The sequence below is a fragment of the Python bivittatus genome, unplaced genomic scaffold (assembly GCF_059951505.1).
Source record: "Python bivittatus isolate LINGU-HERP-01145 unplaced genomic scaffold, Pbiv_v1 ctg000020_np1212, whole genome shotgun sequence".
NCBI lineage: Eukaryota > Metazoa > Chordata > Lepidosauria > Squamata > Pythonidae > Python > Python bivittatus.
In genome coordinates this window covers 29,924,201-29,942,731 of record NW_028277030.1, presented here as the reverse complement: position 1 = coordinate 29,942,731, position 18,531 = coordinate 29,924,201, and the positions used below count along the sequence as shown (strand labels likewise).

Below are 18,531 nucleotides of genomic sequence, written 5' to 3'. Positions count from 1 at the left end.
CCTTCCTAGAAGACAGGTAAACAGAAATATAGTGTCCACTTGTTGCTCTGTTGAAGCACCAATGATTCAGTCACGTGCTCGGTTATTTGTGTATTGTCCCATTTAGTTCAGCAGCACCTCTCTGTCCATAGAGATGTATTGACTTTTAGAAACTGTTGCACGTTAAGGAGAGTGAGAAGAATCCAAATCAGGGATTAGTCAATTGCTGTCCTGTAGAACTGGGCAATTCATGAATGCATCAATAAAGGAAATAAATAGCTACATTTCAGTGGGTTTATGGGAAAGAAACCTAAATAATTTGCAAATGGAAAAAAATGCCATTGATTCTTTATATTCATTGGTTATATTCACACAATACTGAACCACAAAATAACTACGCTTTAATCTAGCTGTGTTAAGTGAATCCAACCTGTATGGTTCAGTGTGTTGTGTTAATCCAAGAAATGTGGCCAGGTAAATAACCTGGTTAACCATAGGTAAGTATAGTGTGTAAATGCAGCCATGATTTCAGGGTTATTTATCACATTTCTACCAGACCACAATCAAATGAATCTCAGCATCTTGCACAGAATATAAAACAAATTAAAACATCCATGAGCTAAACCTGAAAGAAGCCATCCACAATGTAGAACGGAAAAAAGGGGATAAAAAGATGGTGTCATATATAAGCCTAAGAGAATGATCTCCAAAAAAATCCAGTCTTTTTAAGAATTTCTAAAAAACCAGCAGGGAGTGGGTTAGTCTGATCGACTGTTTTTCAATCTCAGCAACTTTAAGATGTATGGATTGAAGTCCACACATCTTAAAGTGGCTGAGATTGAAGTCCACACTGGGGTCATCTCTATCAGGAGGCTGCTTCAAAGCATCAACACTGTCACGGAAAAGCAGCTTCAGGCCCCTGCCCCAAACCTCTCAAGCCCAACAACTTTTTAAGGAGTTGAAAATGGAAACAGGTTATTTTTAATTCAATACAGTTTAAGAGCTTTTATCTTTAGCTAATTAATTTCTGATTAACTTTTATCATGATTCTTCTTCTGCGGCATCAGAATCCCTGCAGCTGCTACATATTTTGTAAAACAACGTGGAATACCCTGGTTGCGTATCAACCACGCTTACAGGTTAAAATACAGCTGACTAGTCTGTGGATCATTTGTAAACACAGCCAGCAAGATTATTTTATTCAGCCAGTTGTGCAAATTCAGGCAACTCAGTTAATTCAGTAAATTTAGTCCACTTAAGCAAGAATTAATCTGTGTGCAAATACAGCCCTCATGTCCATCACATCCTGTTTGGTCATTTATGTGGATTTAAACTGTATTGCATGCCACAGAATTTAGTGATTGGGTTTCATTTCTTGTAGTTAATAAACCTATGCCTATCCAACCTGTTCCTACAGCTGACAGTTTAAAAGCAGAATTCACACTTCAGCTCTTACCTGGGTTTTCACGATCCCTTGCATACCTTCCATACATACAGTGATTTCACACAAAAGCAATCACGTACAGTGTGAGCATTTATATATATGCCTCACAGAGATGAGCCCTTAAGGTGATACAAACACCAACCCAACAAGCTAGCTGAAAAAGGCTGAAGACAAATGAAAAATAGAATGTTATTTTATTACCTCTACAAACATTAAAACTACAGCAACTACCAAACGTAATAATGCTTTAGGTTAATTCAGGAATGAATCAGGTAGGTATTGCTTGTAGGAGAAGCAAGGAAGGATTGATCCTCTGAATTGAGATCTGAAAACTACAGAAATCACTATTGTAAGTGAAAATCCATTCATCCAGGGACAAAAATTGATATTAAAAATTGATATTTGAGAGAGGGGAAATCAAAGATTTATCTACTACAGATGCTATAAACAAAGCCGCTTTGCCATTTTAATGCTACAGATGTTGCAGGATGTTCCATGCCTCATGTCGTCCCACTGCTTTATTGAACCATTTGTGACAAAAACTGTTGGTACTGTGCTCGAGCAGGAAAGTGGTCAGCCGGTCTGTTATAAGCAGTCCACACTGGTTCTCCAGCAAACAGTCTCATTGCCTTGACATAATTCTGGGAGGAAAAACACAGGCATTCACACTCAGTATAATTCACTTTCACAAAAGATGTGGATCAAACTACCAAAATGCTGAAAGAATTAAGGTCAAAACTATCTTGAGGAAGTTTTGCCACAAACAGTATTAAAGAGATTTTTTGAAAAAGAAAAAAAAGCATTACAAATATAATAATTAGGAAGAGAAATGAAAGTGGTTTTACTCAAGCCTTAGAAAATATCCAGACTTTTAAAAATATAGCTATAACCCATCATCTGATTTTTTTTGCCTGGTTCGCAATATTTACATTGTGGAAGAAATAATAGTGATGTAAATCACTATTCAACTCAGCCAGGTACCAGAGTCAATATATCTAAAGTCCCATCAGGGAAAGAAGTTCTTTGGACATTTGGCAGATTTAGAATTCCCTCATTTTATCGGCCTGAGTCTGTAAGAAACTGAAATTGAACAGCTGGTGCTCTTCTCACACATGATCTCAAGCTAGAGATCATGCTCAAAGTTGGCATGCATGTTGTTCTTCAAAGCATGGGAGCAGGAAAACTGTGGCCATCAAAGAACAAAGTACTGCTTCATTGATGATATTCCCTATTCCACAGGGTAAGAGAGCATGGGGCACTTCAAATGTTTCCAAACTCTGACCAATGTGAGGGATGCTGGAAGTTGTGGCTCAACATCTGGAGGATCATAGAATCACCACCCTGGTGCAGAAGAGTGCCCATGGAATAACTCACAAACTGTTGCTCAGTATCCGCTTATTGGGTATAAAACAGGGCTGCCAGATCTGGACTGAAAAAATCCAGGCAACCTACAGATGTCAGGAAAGAATTACAGGGAACTCTAACTCATGGCAGCCATCTTATTGTCATGCAATTTTTGTAGCCAAACCTGGTAGCCTTAGCTTTAAGTTGCGCTGAATTCAAGATACCGCCTCTGCATAAATGCTGTAGGTCTGAATTGTCATCTCACTGGGCAAGTACACCATTAATTGCATAAAAGTTCTCAGCATAAGGCTCAGTTGAAGGTACACTCTGAATGTGTGCGTGAGTAATATGCTCATGTACTCTCTTCACCCCACACTGTTTCTTTTCCCCTCTTTCATGTTAGAGGAGGGAAAGTCTTTATGGCTTCTTAAACGACACCTTTTTGCGACAAACCAACCAAGACTGGAGTTTATATTCTTTCTACAAACATGGGCCACTCTAAAGCCAGAGCTTGCTGGTTCAGCTATCAAGAGAATACAGGAAGTAACTGGGCACGTGATGACTGAGTTCACACACTATACTGAACTGCAATCAAGAAGCAGACTTGGAATTGGATTATCAGGGACAAGTCCCAGGCCAGCCTGAGCTTGCTTTTTAACAGCAGTTTCACTCTAAGCACCCAACAAGAAACCACTGTCCCAGTACCCCCACCTCACCCAGCCAGAAAAACCTGAGAGCTTTATTTCAAAAAGGAAAAAAAGATTTCAGAGGACCACCTTTTATCTGTCAATGCAGAAGCCAAGTAACGTCTTTTCTTTCTTTTTTTTCAATTTTCAAAAAGGTACCAGCAGGAGCTGGGTAAGAAATAGCTCGTTTCATCATGCGCATGAAAATGGGATGCAGTCTCTTGCCTCTGACGGACAGCTCATGCTATAACCATGTTAGCCTTTAAGCTACTACCGAATTATTGGTTTATATTTTTACATGTTAGCCCCTGTTCAGTAACAGCATTTTAGCAACAGCTGCTTAATATTTAAATTAAGACTTTTAAAACATTCAGTGGCTTATAAAAGCATTCTGACTTTTAAAAAAATCCAAGTCCAATTTGATTTGCTATTTCTAATGCCTCTGCAGTTAATAATGTGTGTTTGAGTTTCCTTTACTCAGGAGGTATGCGGGGGACTTAAAATTCTGAAATGAAATGAAATGAAATACAATATGTAGTAGCAACCTTAACAAAATAGAACATATTTACTGCAGTACAGTGACTACCACAAAACCTGGGGTTCCAGAAACACTGCCTCTGCATATTCTTCCCCATGTAGCAAAACCAACAAAGTGATCCCACCAACTGCTCTCCAATCCATGGCTACCGAGGACAGAGACCCAGCAAGATACTAGCTGCTTCACCCTTCGGTTCTGAATGCTTTGTATCCCACACAAGCCAAACAACAGAACAAGCAGAGCAGATCTCCTGAGGCTCCAATGGATAGTTGCTATGGTAACACCAATCCCTTACTAAAGATGGATTTTATGACAAGGCTGGAGACACAAGTGCTCCATTTATCTATAAAGATAGCAGTTCAGAGCAGAGAAAGCATATGTGCTCTAATACTATCTTTCCCTGAACCTCAGGAATTGATTTCTAAGCCCAGAGAGTTGCTTGGAAGGCAGGCAAGTTTTCGATACCACACTTTGATTTCAAGCAAGGTAACTCACCAATACCAAATCAATGCTTTCCCATCAGTAATAGGTTAAAACTGTTAGAACCGGTTATGATTTTGTAGATGTTACTTCTTCAAGAACCTAGCCACACATTTCTACATTACTGATTCATACCCGAGGACTCAGTGCTCTGTTTTTATATGCTGGTCTACATCTGCCTCAACTCTATGTGGATTTTATTTTATTTTTTTAAAAAGCTGTTTCATACAGATTCATCCAGTGTGAATCGGTGATAGATGCCAGCAGGAAGTGTGATCATGTCGCCCTTTTCCATGGCAATCCGGATCCATTTGTCATCTTTATCACGAACATCAAAATATCCATTTCCTTCCAGGATGTAGCGAATCTCATCATCCAGGTGTAAGTGCTCTTCATAAAATATTTTTATCTAGGAGAGGGAAGGAACAGAATAAACAAGATTTCATGGAGCAGGTCTATTACAAGCACTAAGCACATTGCTTGCTGCACAGATTGCAAGATGCTACTTCCAAAAACCCGAAGCTTCTGTTACTAGTAAGCTGTTTAGCGTTTATATGGTGGATTTTGAACATTCCAAATTTTCTCAGAATTATTCTTACAGCAATCCTACAGAGTAGATCAGCACAGTTATTGCAGATAAAGGATGCAAGTTCTTTGGCCTGTGAATTCCTAGTTGGGGGACATTTAAAAAGCAAATTCCGAGATATCCTTACATTCCATCAGCCTCAGTTTGAGACCAGCTGTTCGTAACATTAAATCTATGTATGCCATGTATTTAAACACCAGTCTAGTTGTTGCAGATGACAAGAATTACATAAAAGCAAATGAGCATGTTGCCAGAAAATGGCTGTATTCTTTCCCTGCTCTGTGCCCAGCATAGAACTTAAGCTCTTTGTTCCTCCTTGACCAGATGGCAGCATGCTAGTAAAAACTGTGTGCAAGCTGGCTACTTGGGAGGCCTATTTCCATGAGTGAAGCACCCTTCTAAATGGTTTGAACGGTCCTATTAAATAGGTTGTCATCTCTAGGCAGAATGAAGTCATATTTCTCTAGATGGCATTACTTTCCAAATACACACTTCATAAAAATCTCACATTTCATGTGCCCACCAAACAGATCATACTACGTCTGCTAGCTGTATTCAACTTAATATTATCTAGATAAGTTAGGATTACAACTTCCAAAATTTCCAGCTGACCTTTGGTTATACTGGTGGTAGATTCTAAATTGCAGTTTCTAAAGTACTTAGAGGGCACCAGACTGTATAAGGATGATTTTTCAGCATTTTTTTTTCTAACACATGAAAATATAAAATTAACTGATACCAACTTATTTGAATGAAAATGTTCATCTCAGTTTACTGAAGGACATTTATGGAGAACCCCTGATTAAGGTTTGTCCTTCCATTAGACTGATAACTGGCTCAAGCAGTTGATTTGAAGTGCTACAAAAGCAAGCAACTTATCAGTTATTTCGTTTATTGCTTTGGGGTGCATGCCCTGACAAACATTCACAAGATTTTCTGCCCCAAGTGCCAAAGGGTTTTATCCAGCCTTGAACACCATGTGCCTCAACTTTCTCAACCTAGCTTTACTCTAGATCAGTGTTTCCCAACCTGAGCAACTTTGTGCTGTGTGGACTTCAACTCCCAGAATTCCCTAGCCAATATGGCCATTGCTAAGAATTCTGGGAGTTGAAATCCACACATCTTAAAGATTCCTAGGTTAGGAAATACTGCTGTAGATATACAGACTTCATCTCCCAGAATTTCTTACCCAGCACAGCCAGGCTGAAAATTCTAGAAGTAGAAATTCACACATGGAAATCCATCCATGACAGAGGATAGCTGTCAGGATAGCTCTGAGTGAGAAAACATCCTTGTGGCTGCTCTTCTTTCTCCACAGGTAGCCAAGACCCTTCTTGTGCAGCCTTCTCTTCTGGGCATCTCTCACTTTGGAGAGCTTTGCCTTACACCTCTACTTCCATCAGATGTTTATTCTATGCTAGAATGTCTGAATGTACCTTGGCCTTAGACAAGTCACACTCTGTTAGCAAGCACTGTCCTCCATAATTGCCCTTGGTTTTATTTTCTGGAAATCAGGGTGCCATCTTTCCTAAGTCCTCCTATATCTCAGTCTGGATGGAATAAGAATCTGGAGAGAAATAACATTAGTGCTCTGGCTGTCTAATAAATGAAATGCCCACCTCTGTTTCTCCTTATTATCAGATTCAGTGAAGCTGAGGAGCTGCTAAGCCTAATCAATAATAAAATAGATGGGGGGGGGGCAATAAACCAAACTCAATCCAGACAAAACTGTGGTGCCATTGTTAGGGTCTGACATGGGTCTGAGTGGTGTTTGGGGCTTTAAACTCAATTAGGTTTTAAAACAAAGAAGTAAAACCTTAAATCATGCTCAGAAAAATCAAGTACTACTTTCACTTGTTCAAGACAAAAGTATGCTAAACCTTTCAACTAGGTTCCCCTTAACAATATAGCTGGTGCCTTCTACTAATTGATACTTCAACCTAATCTTCAAGGTCAGGCCCATGTACAATGCATTATAGTTATCCAGTGATAATTCTTCAAGAATATTTGGCAGATCTCTAAGGAATTCAGTGGCTAGATTTACATTGATTTACACTGAATTAAGCCATAATAAGTTTGTTTGGTTTGGCTTAGTGTAATGTGCAACCTCTAATTGTCGCTTATCCAATAAAACCATATTTAACAAGACCATGGTTTAACACAGTGCATGAATCTAGCCACCATGACTTAGTTCACAAATCATGGTCTTAACATGATGTGTATTAACATGTGTAAACTCAGTCACTGGATCTACACTCAAAATGCAGTGTTCTCTGACTTGTTGTCCTCCACATGTGTTGGAACCGCAACTCTTAGCTAGAATATCGCTTCACACTCCGAGAACACAAGGGTGGGGAGGGCTGAACTCTTGCTACAAATAAATCAGTAGGTCCAGATGCTACGGATACATGTCAAAGGCACGTTATCTTCCTTCCTGCCTGTCTAGATTGGCTTTTTCTTTCTTGTAACTGCTATAAGAAGTTTATTAACATAAACCAAGAAAAGGAACTACAAAAACAATTCTTGCCCTTTTTAAACTTCACAGATAACCTTTTGCAATGCCAGTTCTGAAATGGCAGGCTCCATTTTATTCTTCTATCTCATGAAATTTATCAACTCTCTGGCTAAGAACTAATTTATTTCTATATTCTCTATTCTGCAGTCTGGTATCTGATAGTAAGAATAAATAGAAGAGTGATAGAATGAAATCTATCTCTGGGAAGGTATGACATTAGAAAGGGTCAGATTTCAGAGATTGTAGTGAAATCAAAACTTCAATTATTTGTTTTGTTTCTGCATCTGTGTATACAGCTTCTTTTGAAAGATTTTTGACAATGAATCCTTCATACACAGTAGCCTAACTACTTTTCAGAAGTCAGGTTATTATCATTCTTCCTATTACTGGTAGAAGAATATCTAAATCTAGTAAATAAAAAACCACCAATGACAGAAGCATTTTGACTTTCCTAGGATAATTTGAAAAATTAATGCTAACCACAAGTGACAATATACATAAAATGAATCAAGAGAAAGAGACTAGGTACGCATTCTTAATTTTCTCCAACCATGAACTAAAATATTCATAGCACTTCAAATGCATTGCCTTGACAACCACGTAAGAAAATTAAAGAGAAGTCCCTCTTCCTGAATAATCACTCTAAAAATCCCATACTTGTTATTTCCATTTGTGACCAACTCTTTGGAAGCCTGATATATTGTACACACTCTTATGTCAGGAAACACTATTACTGGTTGTAATCCTCAACTCAAATGATCATTCCTCTGTCTATCCATAGGGGTGATGTGGAAAAAGACATACAATATGGAAGAGAAAGTGTTTTACAATTTGAACAAAGCTCTAAAGTGTTAACTGGATATCTGGGTTTGCTTTCTATGCCATGCGGTGCTTTGCTTAGCCATTATTTATTAAATAAACCACAGTCACAATTGGCTGGGTTCATAGAATATTCTAAGCTTCACAAACATATTTATGGCTTAGCCTCAGCGTAATCTGTGAACTCAGCCGCTGTTCTGAGAGAGCAAGTGATTTATATCTGGTTTCGAGGACTGCTTCAACTTTAACAGAAGCAGCAGAAATTAAATGTGTGCCATTTCTCCAGGCATTAAAAAAATGTATTTATTTAAAAGTAGTCCATTCTGTCATTCAATTCATATGACAGAATTATCTGGCTGTTAATGTTACCAGAACCTTGTTATAAAAATTAAAAAGCAGGTGAAAAGGAGTCTACACCCATACACCCACATGTTCCTGTTAGAGCAGATATGAAGTGGGACTTACTTCTTAAACAAAGGGAATCCACTGCTCAGATATCAGAGTAGAAACTTTTAAAACTGGCACACACTCTAGTGGTAAATTCCAGCCTTTACAATCCTCCTAAAGCTCAAACAAAGCCACAGTTATTACCTTCTCTTCATAATTTGGCAGCGTGTCTTTATGTATCGTTATTATATCCATCCAGGAGTAGTTCTTCTCCTTACGAATTTTTGCTAATTCTGGGTCAGTCTCATAGTTGTCAGCATCCAACTACAAAATGAAAAAAAGGGTTGTCTTGGTTCACTAGTTCAAAGCAAGGCAACTGGAATTCTGGTGTACAAGGAAATTAATATCTCTCTAAAGCATTTTTTTCCCTTAGTCCTGCTGTATTGATGAGGAAATACGGCTTGTTTAAATATAGTTATGCTTCACATACAGTTGAAAACTGGGTCTCCCAAGGCTCAGCACAACTAACAAGGTTTTACAACAGTAGTAGTTCACATGTATATACTGCCAGGAGACTTTCCAAATATTTCACATGCAACCTTGGACCTTTCTCTTCTTGAAAGTTCACCACTGTATCTTTAAGAAGTGGTCCAACATTAGTAAAAAAAAAAAAAAAAAGATTTCAGGGGTCAAGGAAAAAAGTGGAATACCCAGTTTTGATAACCAAGACTTTTACATCCTTTTGGACACTTGAGATTGATAAAGCACAATACCAATTTAGTAAAGTAAAACTGTCCTAATTATCATAATATTTCCTCCAGATAAATAATTTAAACCACAGATGTATGCCCACTGACAAAACATAGATATATAAAAAATATTGTAAGAGCTATCTTTATTAGGAATGTCAAAATGACACAAGAATGTGTATAAGTTTTTAAATTTTCCTGAACACATCATTCTTCCTAAACTTAGTGATTTCCATTTATATATGCCGCACTGATTTGTAAGAGATGATCCAACACTTATGAGGAGTATCAAGTTACAAAAGACTGTTAGGGTGGTAACAAAAATAGGATACAGGAAGAAGCAGAGGTCCAGTATTTAGGCTAGATATTATGGCCATGAAGTCTTCACTTTAAAATCTCAATGAAGACTACGAACTGAGTGCGTGAGTCACTACTGACTTAATTCTGGAATAAAGGAAATCCTCCCAGTTCTGGAAAGCACAACATTTACCAAATTAACTGACAACTTTTGAAAGAGGTCTAGGAGCCACTTTCAAGACTTAGAGGCTGAAGGGAATGGTACCTTCAAAGTCATGCAAAGCAACAAATTTTCCTGATTCTGTGAGTATTCATGTATTGACATTATACCCCACAATTCTGCCAACACCCCCATCCCGTCAGCCTAATCGTATGAATGGCTACTGGCCGTCTCAAATGATCCCACAATTGAAACATTAATCTAAGTACATGGATCAAGGATCATCAGGATTGCTTATTTAGAGGATAAAACATCTTCAGAGATTAGCAATAATATTCTTATTTTCTGGATCATTTTGATTCTTCAGAAAGGAGATTAGGACAAAGCCAGCCTTCTAATGTCATTATAAATTTTCCAGGGAAGGGAAAGCAGTACCTCAAGAGTTTTAAGCCCTTGCTTAAGTCCTTCCCTGGATTTCCCTCCCGGCAGCTTGCCATCACTGACAGGGCAGCTTTCCAAAACAACAAAATGAGTCTTAGTAGGGAAAGCAGCATGAACCCAGCAAACAAATGAGATTAAGTTTAAATGTTGACAAGACTAATAGGACTTTCAAAGAATATTTATCAATTGCTGAAACTGCCCAGGTCCAGATTAACAGGATTTGCCCTCTACATGCAATGGTTCTACTTCAAAGGAAGCAGTGGTAGTGTAAACTCAGAGAAGTACAATTGTATCTATTCTGCCCATCAGAAGTCATCAGCAGATTGCCCAGGCTTTCTAATGCAGTTTTCCTGTTTTCTAGATGTGTTGGATTTCAATTCCCATAATCCCAAACCACAATGACCTTCGATTACAGGAGCTGAAATCCAACACATCCAAAGGGAATCAGGCTGAGGAAAGCTATTCCAAGGTAACAACTTTCCACTTTTTTTCAGGTGTACAATAATGTAACCACCAGAACAAATGTGCGGGAGTTTTTTTTAAGATACAGGTCTTTAAGGTCTAAATTAGCCAATTCTTTCTAAATATAATACAAATTATTGATAGATGACTAGGAAAATAGTAGTCCTTCATGGATTTCATACCTGGAGCGATGAAGGGCCTTGCATATCCCAATGACACCATAAGCAATACCCCTGGAAATGTTTATGCTCATAAAGGTCACCCATTATAAACAGGCCACATCCAAAGGACCAGATTAAATACGACCCACTGGAAAATTGCAACTAACCCCAATATTCTGCCTTAGAAAACCAAATGGGCATGACAACTAGGACAATGACAACATGATACTGGAAGATACACCCCTCAGGTCAGAAGGTATTCAATGGGAAGCATGAGGGGAGGGAGAGAGGGAGGGAGAGAGGGGGGGGAGAGAGAGAGAGGGGGGGAGAGATAGGTAGAGTGTCAAAACCTCATGAACTAAAGCTTCCTTGATTTGTCAGAGCAGAAATATCAAGACTGAACACTGACATTCTGGGAATCACTGAACTGAAATGGTCTGGAATGATCATTTCACATCAGTGGAGCATCAGATCTTCTACTGTAGGAATCACAGAACAAATGGAATAGGCATCATTATTAAGAAAACAGTACCAAAATCAGTGCTTAGTCATGTTTACGTTCTCAACTCCAAGGCAAGCCATTCAACATTTCAGTGATCCATGTCTATGCTCCAACCACAGATATAGCTGATACTGAATGGTTCTGTACCAATTTGCCCCACCTTTTGGACACCACACCTTAAAAAAGTATATTAATTATACACTGAAGTACTACTAACAGGAACAGTTGGTACTGGGCATATAAAACCAAGCAGGAGACAGACTAACACATTTCTGCCAATAAAATTCAACATTTATAGCAAATACCTTTTTTTCAACAAAGTAAAAGATGACTCTACCCATGGTCATCATTGGATGATCATCAATATCAAACCAACTATATATTCTTCAAGTAAAGATGCAGAATGAGCATGAAACTGAGCAAACTCAGGGAGGCAGTGAAGGACAGGAAGGCCTGGCGCGATATGGTTCATGGGGTCACGAAGAGTTGAACATGACTTAACGACTGAACAACAACAACAACAAAAAGATGCAGAAGTTCTATTCAATCAGCAAAAACAAAAACTGGTGCTGACTGCTGTCATATCACTAACATTTTCTCCCAAAATCTCATCTTAAACTAAAGAAGACAAATGCAGTCACCAGATCAACAAGAAACAGCCCTTGTGATACAGGTAGTCCCCAGTGTAAGAATGAGTTCCTTTCCCAAAGTCTGTCCTTAAGTCAAATTTGTATGTAAGCCGGAACAGTATTATTGAATAATACCATATAAGTAATATTGTGTAATTAACTTGAACCATTGTGTATTTAACTCATATCATTGTGTATTTAACTCAAATTTTGCTACAATAGGCTCCGTTCTTAACTATGGGTGGTTTGTAACCCGGGTGTTCGTAACCCGGGGACTATCTACACTGCATTCGGAAAGTATTCAGACCCCCTTCACTTTTTTCAGTTTTGTTATGTTGCAGCCCGATACTACAATCGTTCAAATTCTTTTTTTTTTTCTCATTAACCTACACTCAGGACCCCATAATGACAAAGTGAAAACAGAATTTTAGAAATGTCTATAAATTTATTAAAAAGGAAAAACTGAAATATCACATTGGCATAAGTATTCAGACCCTTTGCAACAACACTTGGAATTGAGCTCAGGTGCCTCTTGATCATTGCTGAGCTGTTTTTACACCTTGATTGGAGTCCACCTGTGGTCAATTAAATTGATTGGACATGATTTGGAAAGGCACACACCTCTCTATGGAAGGCCTCACAGCTGGCAATGCATACTGTATCAGAGCAAAAGCCATGAGGTCAAAGGAACTGTCTGCAGAGCTCAGAGACAGGATTATTGCAAGGCACAGATCTGGAGAAGGCTGCAAAAAAAATTCTGCTGCACTGAAGGTTCCCAAGAGCACAGCGGCCTCCATAATTCTCAAATGAAAGAAGTTTGGCACAACTAGGACTCCTCCAAGAGCTGGTTGCCCAGCCAAACTGAGTAATCGGGGGAGAAGAGCCATAGGAAGAGAGGTGACCAAGAACCCATTGGTCACTCTGACTGAGCTCCAGAGATCCTGTGTGGCGATGGAACAAAGTTCCAGAAGGACAACCATCACTGCAGCCCTCCACCGATCTGGGCTTTCTGGCAGAGTGGCTAGACGGAAGCCTCTCTCAGTGCAAAACACATGAAAGCCTGCTTGGAGTTTGCAAAAAAGCACCTGAAGGACTCTCAGACTGTGAGGAACAAGATTCTCTGGTCTGATGAAACCAAGATTGAACTGTTTGGCCTCAATTCTAAATGTTACGTCTGGAGGAAACCAGGCACCGCTCATCACCTGCCCAATACCATCCCAACAGGGAAGCATGGTGGTGGCAGCATCATGCTGTGGGGGTGTTTTTCAGCAGCAGGGACTGGGAGACTAGTCAGGGTTGAGGGAAAGCTGAATGGAGCAAAGGACAGAGATATCCTCAATGAAAACCTGTTCCACAGCACTCAGGATCTCAGACTGGGCCGAAGGTTCACCTTCCAACATGACAACAATCCTAAGCACACAGCCAAGACAACACAGGAATGGCTTAGGGACAACTCTGTGAATGTCCTAGAGTGGCCCAGCCAGAGCTCTGACTTGAACCCTATTGAACATCTCTGGAGAGACTTGGAAATGGCTGGCCACCGACAGTCCCTATCCAACCTGATTGCGCTTGAGAGGATTTGCAAAGAAGAATGGCAGAAAATCCCCCAATCCAGGTGTGCAAAGCTTGTCGCGTCATACCGAAAAAGACTCGAGGCTGTAATTGCTGGCAAAGGTGCTTCAACAAAGTACTGAGTAAAGGGTCTGAATACTTATGTGAATGTGATATTTCGGTTTTTCCTTTTTAATAAATTTACAGACATTTCTAAAATTCTGTTTTCACTTTGTCATTATGGGGTACTGAGTGTAGATTAATGAGAAAAAAAATGAATTTGAACGATTGTAGTATCAGGCTGCAACATAACAAAACTGAAAAAAGTGAAGGGGGTCTGAATACTTTCCGAATGCACTGCATATGCTGTATCATTATGTGGTGAACATAAACAATAAATGTTATGGATTGGATTTGATAAAGTGCCTGAAGAACAGAGGACTGAAATTCATTACATCATTAAATATGAAGCATACAGGTAGTCCTCGCTTAGCAACCATTCATTCAGCAAGCATTCAAAGTTACAACAGTGATGAACCAATATTTACGCCAGGTCCTTGAAGTTATAGCTGTTGCAGCACCCCTGAGGTCATGTGATCAATATTTGGGTGCTTGGCAGCCCACCTGCATTTATGACTGCAGGTGTGCTTCAACTGCCCTCCACCCACCTATTTTCCCCCCATCTCTTTCCTTCTGGCCATCTTGTGCTCTGCTGCCCTGCCGCCCCCAGCTGACCTTTGCCGTCTTCTTCCTCCCACTGCTGATGAGGTGCATCCAGCCTAGCCCTGTGTGAGGCAGCTGCTGGCCGCATGAGGCCTTCTGAAAGGCCTTGCACGGCCAGCAGCTGCCTCCTGAAAGGCCAGGCCAGGCACACCTCATCAGCAGCAGCAGAAGACAACAGAAGTCAGCTGGAGGCGGCAGGGGCAGCAGAGCACAGGGCTGCTTGCACACCCTCCTGTCCTGGGCAGCAGCCACTCCTGGTCCAGCTGTGCTTGCACTGGACTGCAGCAGCCACTTACCCACCCGCTGGTCTGCTTGCAAACTGCCTGGGACTCACAACTTCCTACCAACGTCCCCATTGACTTTGCTTGATGGAAGCTGGCAGGAAGTTGCAAGGAGATCCTCGCTTAACAACGGCAAAAGGGACTGCCAGGATTGTGGTCACGTGACATCATGCTTTACAACCGCATCGCTTAGCAACAGAAATTCTGGTCCCAATTACTGTTGTTAACCAAGGACTACCTGTAGTCAATGGTATCAAAAGTTGCTGAGAGATGGCCACACCACTCCAATCCCAGCTCCAGCACAGGTAATCCACAAGCATGACCAAAGCTATTGCTGTACTAAACCCCACTCTGAAACCCAAATGAAATGGGTCTATATAATCTGCTTCCTCCAGGGCCCTCTGGAGCTAAAGCCTAACGACCCTCTCTCCCAACTTCCCTAAAAAGGGGAGGTTGGAGACTGGATGATAGTTGTCCAGGACTCTTGGGTCCAATGACTGAGGAGAGGGCACACCACAATCTCCTTTGAGGCTGAGGGAACCCTCCTCTCCCTCAAAGAAGCTGACACCACCACATGGACTCAACCACAGGTCACCTCCTGGGCAATCTTCATTATCCAGGAGGAACTTGGATTTAATAAACAGGTGGCTGAACTAACACACTGGAGGACTCTGGAGTCACAGGACCAAAATCGCTTCAGATAATTACACAAGATCTTGACCTGGACGCTTCAACTGGACCCATCCAGTCAGAGTCCAGCCATGAGTGATAATGAACAACTTTATCTGCCAAACAGCAAGAATATTCTTCACAGCAGCCCTGTAGATGGTCCCTCCCCAGCAGGATGGAAGCCAAGCAAACAACAGGAAAAATAGGATGGAGTTACGGAATCTCCAACCACTCAGTAAAGCCACCCAATCTGGCTTTTATACTTTTTTAGCCTCCCAGAGAAAACTAAAATTAGTGTCCAGTTTTACTAATGTAGCCACTCTCCTGTATGTTTTTTTAAAATCCTGTCCTCTGCCTCATAAGACATGAATGTGTCGTACAGCACGGGAAGAGATCCAAGGATCTGCTGGATATTTATATTTTCATGGCAATGGGGAACCAATGTTGTTCCTCTTCCAAGGTGAAATGATTTGCAACTGAATAAGGCCTAATCAAGCCTTCCCCAAGCACTTCCCTTCCAGTTCTGTATTACAGCTCTCATCATTCCCTGCTAGCCCAAGGAGACTTGTAGTCCACTGTTAAATCTAATAAACAATACATTTTTTTAGCATAATTCTGTGCATGCCTACAGAAAATTAAGCCCCACTGATTTTAATATGTAGAGCTGAAGAACTGAATCACAGCCTAAGCAGGTCTGGTTAGAAGTGACTATCCCAGTGAATTCATCTGTGACATGGAAGTCATGGGAGAAGGTGTTCTATTTTTTTGTTTGTGTGGGTTTAGGGAGGATGAGTGTTTTGCATTTACAGGAGAATCACTTATTTGTAACTTGCACACTTTTTTTTGCCTTCATAGCTTATTGACATCCATATTTACAACTGTAATATGTGGTATCCTACTGATCAACAGAATACAGCATGGACTGCAAAGAAGAGTTTTAATCTGATAAATTTGTCAGCTCTTAAGGTGCCACCAGATATTATTAGTGATGCTAATTATTACTGTTATTAATAACTATATTTGTTTTGCAAACTTCCTTTCATGAGCCACTAATGTCCCAGAGAACTATAGCAATGATCCCATTGGATAAATCAGGCTAAGAAAGGCCAAGAGGCCCAACTCACACAACAAGCTTAACCAGGTCAGTGAGTGACCGAATTGGCAATACTGTTCAGCAGACAATGCTAAGCTTGGTTAGGTTTTGTTTTGGGGTGGTTTGGGTTTTTGTTTTTTTTTTGCGCTAGTCTGTTCCGTTGAGTGTTGTGAAAACCAGACAATGGGGTAACCACAGGCCCTCTTTAATAGGAAGTCAAGGGGGCAAACATGGGGCGGGGGCATCCGAAGCAGAATTTATATTTGAAAAGATAGTCAGTATTTTCCATTAAAGCAAATCTCATCCGTTCAAACAGAACTTGCAAGGGTTGCCGGTTTTTCAGGATGTCAGGTTCCCCGCTATGCTCCCCATAACTGGATTGTTTATTTTTACAGCATTTCTTCAGGGGGCGGGGAAACGCTACACCCGAAAATCACAGCGGCGGAAGATGCAGCAAGGAAAAAAGCGCGGGGGACCGGGGCCAAGGGGAACGCTTTTCCCACGGCTTCTCGGGGTCCTTAACACGCCCCGATTAACTCAGTAACGAAGCGCGGTGTCTGAGCGCGGCCAAGCGGGGTTTGTGGCGAGGGGGGACTTTGGACTCGGCTCGCCCAAGCAAGGCCCAAGCAGCACCGCCCGCGACGGCCCCGGAGCGCAAGTGGCTCGCTGCTGCCTCGGGCAGCAGGGCCTGGCGCCGCGCAACGCAAGGCAAGGCAGCGCGCTGCAAGCGGGGCCAGGCGCCTGGCAGCCTGAGCGGAGCAGCCGGGCAGCCTTCCGCCGCTCGGCAGCCCCAGTCTCGGACGCGGCCCGCCTCCCTCCTGCTCTGCCTACTTTCCAGTAGAAGACGCCGAGCTGGCTCAGCTGCTCTAGGCTGACCGGCCGATGCGGCTCTCGGCGATGCGGCTTCCGCGGGTCCTCCGGGGACTCGTCCATGTACCAAGCCTCCACCATCGTCCCCCGCGGGGAAGCCTTCGCTCCCTCCTGCCCAGCAGCCCAGGGCGCCGCGCCGCGCCGCCTCCGCCCCGCCCGCAGGGAGGGCTCCTCCCCTGCCCGCCCCCGCCCGCTGCAAGGACGCCGGGCCCGGAGCTGGCGCGCTGCGTGAGCGACGGGTGCGCCGGAGCGCGCTCACTGCAGCTCAGGGGGACTTAACTTCCAAGGGCGATAAGCGAAAGTCTGCAGTTCGCTACCGAAGTGCAGATCCCACCAGGAGCTTTGCCGGGGAGGGCAAATCCACGGCGTTTGTAATGACGAGGCAGCGCAACGCTTTCCGTCCGCGTCCGCTCAAATACAAGCGCAAACGCGGCTTTAACGTTTCAGATCTCCCCAACGCCCCACCACGAGCTCTGCCCTTTCGCCTCCGCTTCGTGACGTCTCCTGCAGCATGGGAGGGGTGGGGTCCGCGTCACGAGGCGCGTCTCCTCTCCTGCCCCCCTGCAGGTGCCCGGATTCTGTGAGAAGATAGAGAAGGGAAGGAATGTTGTGTCGCTCCCGCTAGAACAGGCCCCGGACTCCAGGTTCAACGCTGCGCGAGCCAGAGCAAAACGCGATGCCCTGCTTGCATGAGCGGACCGCCTGCCTCTCGTTTCCTCCCTGAAACTCTCCCCGCAAGCCCCTAGATTTCTAGAGAGCGCCTCAGCCTTCTGGCGCAGATTTGGAGGGTGCCGGTTGAGATTGCAGGCAGGAGTGGAAATGGTCATATTGTAATTGTCTACTGACGGGCGGTTCTTTCGACCAGAGGGCTCTAGGATGTGTAGGTTCTTCTACCCTGCATGGAAGCAGCATCACAGAGGTATCAAATGTGATCGCTTCTTTTGAGCTAATGGGTTCCTTAAAACAAAAATCAGAATGAAGTAAGTAGAACTGTGCACTATTACATCTGATTACCCAGCAGTTCCAGACCCGACAATGAAAGGTGCCGTTCGCCAGGTCTCCCCTAGCTAGCAGGTCTCCCCATCTGGCAAAGCAAGACTCCAGTCAAAGCTCTCCTCTCAGAGAAAGGCAAGCAGAGGGAAGCCAGCTGTCACCCTTCCCAGGC

The 18,531-nt window shown here is 42.2% G+C and overlaps 1 protein-coding gene across 1 annotated transcript; it reads right to left on the bottom strand.

Annotated features, from left to right (window-relative positions):
• Positions 1–1,600: 1,600 nt before the first annotated feature.
• ADI1 (acireductone dioxygenase 1) lies at positions 1,601–17,529 on the bottom strand. Its single transcript, XM_088136602.1, has 4 exons — positions 17,328–17,529; positions 8,983–9,102; positions 4,701–4,880; positions 1,601–2,064 (listed from the first exon to the last, which is right to left on the bottom strand). The coding sequence occupies exons 1-4, from the start codon at positions 17,445–17,447 to the stop codon at positions 1,942–1,944; spliced, it is 543 nt and encodes a 180-aa protein (XP_087992728.1). The 5' UTR covers positions 17,448–17,529; the 3' UTR covers positions 1,601–1,941.
• Positions 17,530–18,531: the final 1,002 nt, after the last annotated feature.

Bases quoted from the DNA above. Each gene is read 5' to 3' on its own strand.
- ADI1 (XM_088136602.1), bottom strand. From the start codon at position 17,447: ATGGTGGAGGCTTGGTACATGGACGAGTCCCCGGAGGACCCGCGGAAG. The intron at 4,881-8,982 runs GTAATAACTGTG...TCCCTCTCCTAG, and splicing joins TGCCAAATTATGAAGAGAAG to ATAAAAATATTTTATGAAGA. The intron at 2,065-4,700 runs GTATGAAACAGC...TTTTCCTCCCAG, and splicing joins GATTCACACTGGATGAATCT to AATTATGTCAAGGCAATGAG.